Genomic DNA, 7,538 nt, shown 5'->3' with positions numbered 1-7,538 from the left:
TATTTTAATATCATAAAAATTTCTTACATAATAATTAATCTTATTAAATAAAAAATACTCATATTTTTTCATTTATATATTTTATATTTAATTATTTAAAAATAAAATATTTTGTTACTATTTAAAGTATTGTGTATTAAAGTATTGTCATTTAAAGCATTTATTTATGTACTAAGATATTCTATATTATTTATTAGAGTCTATCAATACTCTTCTTTTATTAGCCTTTGATTTTCATTTAATCAAATCTAATAATCTATATAAATATGATGCATCCAATAAACACATAATTGTTGTGCTCGTTTTAGACATACCCAAATATTTTGATATCTATTAAATTTTTATTTTTTAAGATTATTCTTATTAGTTACTTTCAATCAATTTTACAATATATATGTTAGAAAAATAAATCCATAACAAATTTTATTATAACACAATTAAATTTTTAACAAAGACACTCTAAAATAAATTGGTCACTCTTTAAAATGATATAAGAACTAATTTATCTAAAGAAAATAATATTTAAAATTTTTAAAGAAAAAAATATTGAGGATCAAAACATCAATTCCTAAAATCTTTTGAAAATCAATTCAGGTATTTATCCAAAAATCTATTACATTGTAAAATAACGTAAAGTATGGATTTTTTTTCTACCATGATGAAAGAGTAAATATTTCTATATCAGTCGTGTTATGTGTACACTAAAAATTAATTATTTAATTAGTCATTAATATAAAATATATGTTAAAATAGAAAATATATATTAAAAATAAATAAAATAATATATATGTTTATACAAATATATTATGATTGATTTAATGAGTAATTTTTAATGTATAGATAACATTTTTGTTCTTCCTTGAGCATAAAAGAATATTCACTAAATACTATCAGGAATCTTATTCCCTACAAAAAATAATTAATCCTGTCATTACAACTTTTTTCTGTCACGCTTTAAAAATGTGGCCTAAAATAGTCAACGATTGCGTTTTTATAAAGGTGATAATTGACTAAAATTTTTGTCACATTTTATATGTCACACTTGCCAAAGTGTGGCCGTAAAAAAACAAAGACATGTTTTTAAAGTGTGGCTAGTCTTTTGTTACAGTCACATTTCAAAGCATGTCTATTAATTAGATCTTTAAAAGAGACACTTTAAAATAAATTAGTCTCTCCTCAAAATGATATAAGAATCAATATATCTAATGAAAATAATATTTAAAAATTTTTTAAAAAAAATATTTATTGACGATCAAAACATCAATTCCTTTTGTTTTAAATTCAAAAAGATTTCATAATATCTATCTAATATCGTCCGATTGATTAATTATTAATTATTTGTTAGTTATATTTTTTATTTTTAATATTTCACGTTTTAAAGTACAAAAATAAAAAAATATATGCAAATGACTTAATTACTTAGTCCTCCAATTATTTAGTTTGCGAATTTGGTTATGAATGATTCACAATAAAAAAAAGTAATGACTATGAAAAAGAAAAACAAAATATTGCGAAAATAAAAATTCACTTTTGTTCCCATAATTGCCTCCACATATATTATGAAGATTTTATTTATGCAAGTGTCTGTTGGTGTTAGAGATTTTGATGTTGATGGTTTAAGATTAAAACCATAATGTTTATAGTTTTCAATAATTTTATTTTTTTATTATTAGTTGGATTTTTTCATTACGTATTTAAACATTAACGCTTTTAAAATTATTAAAATGTATGTTTCTAAAAATTGATTTTTTTTAATTTTAACGCATCTAAAATTATTAATTATACACAAAATATTTTTTAAATACATCCAAAATCATAAATCTAAAATTTAAATTTAAACATTAAAAATAAAATTAATTTTTTTATATCATATTCTATAAAAAATCATCTAATATTTCTTATTTTTTTATTATTAATTGGATTTTTTCATTACTTATTTGAACATTAAAGCTTTTAAATTATTAAAATGTATGTTCATAAAAATTAAATTTATTTTTCAATTATAACACATCTAAAATTATTAAATTATACACAAAATAATTTTGAAACACATCCAAAATCATAAATCTAAAATTTAAATTTAAACGTTAAAAATAAAATTATTTTTTTATTATCTTATTCAATAAAAACTTATCTAATATTTTTTTTATTCTTAGTTGGATTTTCTCATTACTTATTTGAACATTAACGCTTTTAAAATGATTAAAATATATGTTCATACAAATTATTTTTTTTTTCAATTATAACACATATAAAATTATTGAGTTATATACAAAATATTTTTGAAACATATCCAAAATCATAAATTTAAAATTTTAATTTAAACGTTAAAAATAAAATTAATTTTTTTATATCTTATTCAATAAAAATTCATTTAATATTTCTTATTTTTTAATTATTAGTTAGATTTTTTATTACTTATTTGAACATTAATGCTTTTAAAATTATTAAAATAAATGTTCGTAAAAATTGGTTTTTTTTTTCAATTATGACACATCTAAAATTATTGAGTTATATACAAAATATTTTTGAAACACATTCAAAATCATAAATCTAAAATTACTTATTTGAACATTAATATTTTTAAAATTATTAAAATGCATAATTAAGTTAAAATTTTTAGATCTTATTCAATAAAAATATATCTAACATATTTTATCTTAGTATTAGTTGGGATTTTTATTATTTATTTGAGCATCAGTATTTATTTATTTTAATGTCTTTATTAATTTTATTGTTTTATTTTTGGATGTAAATTATAATCTATTAGTTATTAAAAATGCTGAAATTGAAATAAAAATTTTAAATTTTAAATTTTAGTTTTATTTAGTTTGTATTTTGAATGTAAATTTAATGTTAAAAAGACACTAAATCTATTTGAATGTGTTTATTTTAATTTTTTTAATTATTACAATAAAAGACTGAATTAAGAACCACTTTTAAAGAATATCTAGTTGAACTTATTTTATAGACATTCATTTTAAAATGAAACTTCACCTTTTTGTCCGTATCCAAAAAAATCACATCTCTAAAATGAATATAAAGAGATTATGCCATTTGAGTTATAACTCATTGGTTAACATTTCTTTACATTAACATGTATATGTATAAATATAGAGTGGACAAGATAGAAAATGATAAAAAAGTTTGTGTCGACAAATATACATGTCCAACGACCTTTCTTAGCCACTGATGAACAAGAGTAGTGTCAACATTCTTGATTCTTCACTTTCAAATTTTGTTCAATCTTGCTTACTTCTTGCAATTGTAACAATCTTGTGCATTGCATCATCAATGCATTGAAAGTAAGCATGCCTCCAACCTTTTTTCAACAAAAAAACACCAATGAATCCCCAAAACCCAGTAATAAAGCCCAAAGCCACAACAAAGTAGAACAACCATTTTTCTTTCTGGTCTTCTTTGTCTCTGCCATCTTCATCTTCATCATCATCTTCCTGGGAATCATCAACAGGTGCATTACATTGATTTTGTAGTGGAGGCCCACAAAGAGAAGGGTTACCAATGTACAAAAATGGATCATCAAGGGTTTGAAACTGGTTTCCTTTTGGGATTGGTCCTGAAAGGTTGTTGTAGGACAAATTTAAGTGACTTAGAAAAGTTAAACTACTCATATTGTTTGGAATCATGCCTGAAAGCAAGTTGTGGGAAACATCAAAAGATTCTAGCAACTTCATATCTCCTATTTGTGAAGGGATTTTGCCTGAGAACTTATTGTATGATAGATTTAAGCTTTGCAATGCTGTGAGCATAGTTATTCCTTCAGGAATAGATCCACTCAAATTGTTATTGGACAAGTCAAAGTCGGCTACTAGTTTTAGATTTGTGCTATAAACAAGCTCTTCTCCTTTCATGCTCAACATGACTTCTTGTTCATTCTGCAGTTGATCTTGAGAATCTGCATTTGTTTCATTTGATTTCTTTTTCAAAATCATTCCTGCAAGATTCATGATACAAGGAGGGATTGGGCCGCTCATCTTGTTGTTAGAAAGAACCAGGATTTTAAGTTCAAGAAGTTGGCATATCTTTGTTGGAATGTTTCCATAGAACTTGTTTTGTGGTAGCCTAAGCAAATGCATTGAGGGAAGAAAGTCCCCAATCCATGAAGGTAAAATCCCTGACAAATTATTCTCTCCAAGATCCAAAAGTCTGAGTTGCTTTAGCTTTCTCAAAAATGGTGGAAAGTCTCCATGAAAACTATTATTATTCAAATGCAACCATTCTAAAGAGGGAAGATTACCAATGGAACTTGGAATAATGCCAGATAATCTATTTGATGAAAGATCAATATCACTTACTTCCTGTGTAGCTCTCCAACAATCAGGTATTTCCCCAGAAAAATTGTTGCTTGAAAGATCAAGAATGTACAAAGAGTCTATTATGCACAATGAATTCGGAATTGATCCATTTAGAAGATTGTCTCCGAGAAGGAACATGCTAACATTTGGCAATCTATCAGCAATATCATGGGGAACTGAACCGATGAAAGCATTACCAAAGAGGTTGAATAATTGCAGCTGATTAGACCATCTTAGTTCAAAAATCAAGCCCTCTAAATGATTAGAAGACATATCTAACACTTGCAACCTTAGAAGTTGGCTCAAGCTTTGGGGGATGTTGCCATGCAAATTATTTTTATAAAGATATAGGGACCGCAATTTTGAAAGTTGACCAAGACTTTGAGGAATTGTACCTTGTATGGAGTTTTCTGAAAGATCCAGGATTTCTAGGTTTACAAGTTGCCCAAGACTTCTAGGAATCACACCACTAAAATTATTAGTGGCAAGAAGCAAGGTACCTAGACTGACAAGTTGTCCAACAGAATTCGGAAGAGAGCCATGCAATTTGTTATATGAAAGATACAAATACTTCAAATTTGCAAGTTTTGTTATGCTATTAGGTAGCACACCAACCAATTGATTATAAGTAAGATCCAAGTAACTGAGTTTTTCAAGCAAACCAATGGAATCTGGAATAGTCCCATTCAACTGGTTTTCATAAAGGATTAGTTGTTTCAAGTTTGATAACTTTCCAATAGAAGAAGGAATGGAACCATAGAATAAATTTGAATGAAGTGAGAGGACTACCAGATTTTCAAGTTGCCCTAACCATGCCGGTAGTTGCCCATTAAATTCATTTTTACTCAAATCCAGTTTCTCTAAATCATAACTCATGCAACCAGATTCCATATGGCCTAGATCTCCTTGAATCTTATTGTTGGACAAATTAAATGTTTGGAGATGGCAACAGTTTCCCAAAATTGAAGCTAGAGAACCCTCAACATGACTTAAATTATTCAATGAAACATTTAGATGTTGAAGACCCTTTAAGTCACTTAGCCACAATGGAACAGAATCAATATTGTTCTGAGAGAGGTCAAGATTTTTCAAAGCAGTCAGATTCTGAAGAACAGAGGGAAATGAACCACTAAGAACATTACTCCTTAGATTCAAATAAGCAAGGTTAAGAAATTTACCCAACCAAAATGGAACTTCCTTCAACCGATTGTAAGAAAGATCGAGCACAGCAATGGAAGTTGAGTTTTGAAAAGTGTCCAGAAAAGGAGCCTCAACAATTCCATTCTTTGAGAGATTAAGGAATTGAAGTCTAGAGAGGTTTGTGGCGCCACCAAGTTCATGGCGAATCTGCAACTCATTTAGACTGCAATTCGTCAAGTCAAGTTCTAACAAAGAAGGAAGCATGTTAAGTACCTGCAACAAATTGTGTGCCTTCCCCATATGCACATCACTCATGTGAAGGTACCGAAGCGCAGAAAGATGAGAAACCCAAAACACATCATCAGAATACAAAGCATTAAAGCTTAGATCAAGAAACAACAGTTTTGTAAGGCTTCCAAGACCGAAGGGGATCATCCCGCTAAAACGAGAGTAAGAAAGAGAGAGAAACTGCAGCTGCTGCATAGAAGAATTGACGAACGTGGGAATTGAACTTGCATGAAAATTGTTTCCGCTCAAGTCCAAATAAGTGAGATATTTGAACTGAAACAGAGAAGAATGCAGTTGCTTAGATTCAAGCGTGTATTTGGTGAGAGAACAATTTGGTTGAAAATATCCATACTCCCTTGATAGGAAGCATGGATTCCTGAGATCAAGCTTGACAACATGGCCGGTAATGTTGTTACAAGTCACACCATTCCATTGGCAACAGTCATGCTTTTCTTCCCAAGAGATAAGCCGCGATGACGGATCTTTGAAGCTTGCTTTCAGCATGACAAGAGCTTGCCTCTCTTCTTCCAGGCAACCAACTGGTGGGGCATGGCCGGAGGATTGCAGCGCTTGTACCGCCACTGCCAATACAATCGACAGGAAAAGAAAAGCAAAAGAAATGCTTCTTTCGTGCGTTGACTTTGCCATGGTTGTAAAAAGTGTAAAAGAAAAACGAGTCCCGTGATTTTCTTTTTTTAATTTTCAGTTGGCCAAATAAATTTAGACGATTACAAGCGTTAAATAGGACAAGCACGGGCAAGGTCATATTCGTGATTAGGAAAAGGAAACATCGCACAAATTCGATAATGCCAATTTTATAGTCTCTTTTTGTTTTGGTATCTAATTTTTGTCTAAATTATTTTTTAAAATAATTTTAAATATTTAAAATTTTTAATTTTTATACTTTTAAATTTAAAATTAATTATTTAATTTATTTTAATAATTAGACTATATTTTTAGGTACTATAGTAAACATTATTCGATATTATCTGTCACAGTCATGGTTCTGAAAATCGAACCGGACCGGCCGGTTCAACCGGAATAACCGGGAATCGGTCACCTAACCAGTCCAGGTAATGTTAAAAATTGTCCAACAAAAAATCGATCGAACCGACGGTTAACCGGTAAATCAGAAGAACTATTCGATTTTTTAGCGGTTTTTGGTTTGAAAGCTAAGTTGCTAAACGACGTCGTTTTGACTAAAAAAAAACGTGGAAGGAAGCCCTAAATCCCTATTCAGTTTCCACTTTCCAGTCTCCAATCCTTCTCCCATCTCCTTCTTTCTCCTTTTTTTTGGTTTGATGTTTGAAGTTGTTTGTGAACCTCTAATATTAAGTTATGGATAATTTATTATGTGAATTTTTAAATTTTATTAAGTTAGAAATTATTGAATTTATATATTTAAAATTATTTTTAAATTTTTTAATAATTTTAATATTTAATTAAACCGATTAAATTCCAGTTAAATTCCGGTCGAACCAATAAACTATTAAACCAGTAATTTCATCGATTTTTTTACCGATCTGGTTCTCGCAACCTTGGTCACAGTCGATAAATTGATGCGTTTGAGGCAAAAAATTCAAACGAAATTTCTTAGAGAGGCTCCAATAATTTTCAATGAAATAGTCGGGTTCATTCTAGATATAAGTACACGTTCATTAATTAATCGAAACTTGAAAATGATGTCCCGTTGAACAAAAAGTCAAGAAACCGTCTTTTCTCTCTCTTGATTCAGGCATTGCTTGTTATAAATAAATGGCTAAATAGTCTATTTTCTGAAAATGCTATATGAAT

The 7,538-nt window shown here is 28.4% G+C and overlaps 1 protein-coding gene across 1 annotated transcript; it reads right to left on the bottom strand.

Annotated features, from left to right (window-relative positions):
* Positions 1–3,033: 3,033 nt before the first annotated feature.
* Positions 3,034–6,434, bottom strand: LOC107465134 (receptor-like protein 43). The gene has a single exon (XM_016084125.3). The coding sequence runs from the start codon at positions 6,390–6,392 to the stop codon at positions 3,243–3,245; it is 3,150 nt and encodes a 1,049-aa protein (XP_015939611.3). The 5' UTR covers positions 6,393–6,434; the 3' UTR covers positions 3,034–3,242.
* Between the last annotated feature and the right edge of the window lie 1,104 nt (positions 6,435–7,538).

This window comes from Arachis duranensis, chromosome 9, assembly GCF_000817695.3.
Source record: "Arachis duranensis cultivar V14167 chromosome 9, aradu.V14167.gnm2.J7QH, whole genome shotgun sequence".
Classification (NCBI taxonomy): Eukaryota; Viridiplantae; Streptophyta; class Magnoliopsida; order Fabales; family Fabaceae; genus Arachis; species Arachis duranensis.
The sequence above is the reverse complement of the archived record's forward strand: the minus strand, read 5'-3'. Positions and strand labels throughout refer to the sequence as shown.

Bases quoted from the DNA above. Each gene is read 5' to 3' on its own strand.
- LOC107465134 (XM_016084125.3), bottom strand. From the start codon at position 6,392: ATGGCAAAGTCAACGCACGAAAGAAGCATTTCTTTTGCTTTTCTTTTC.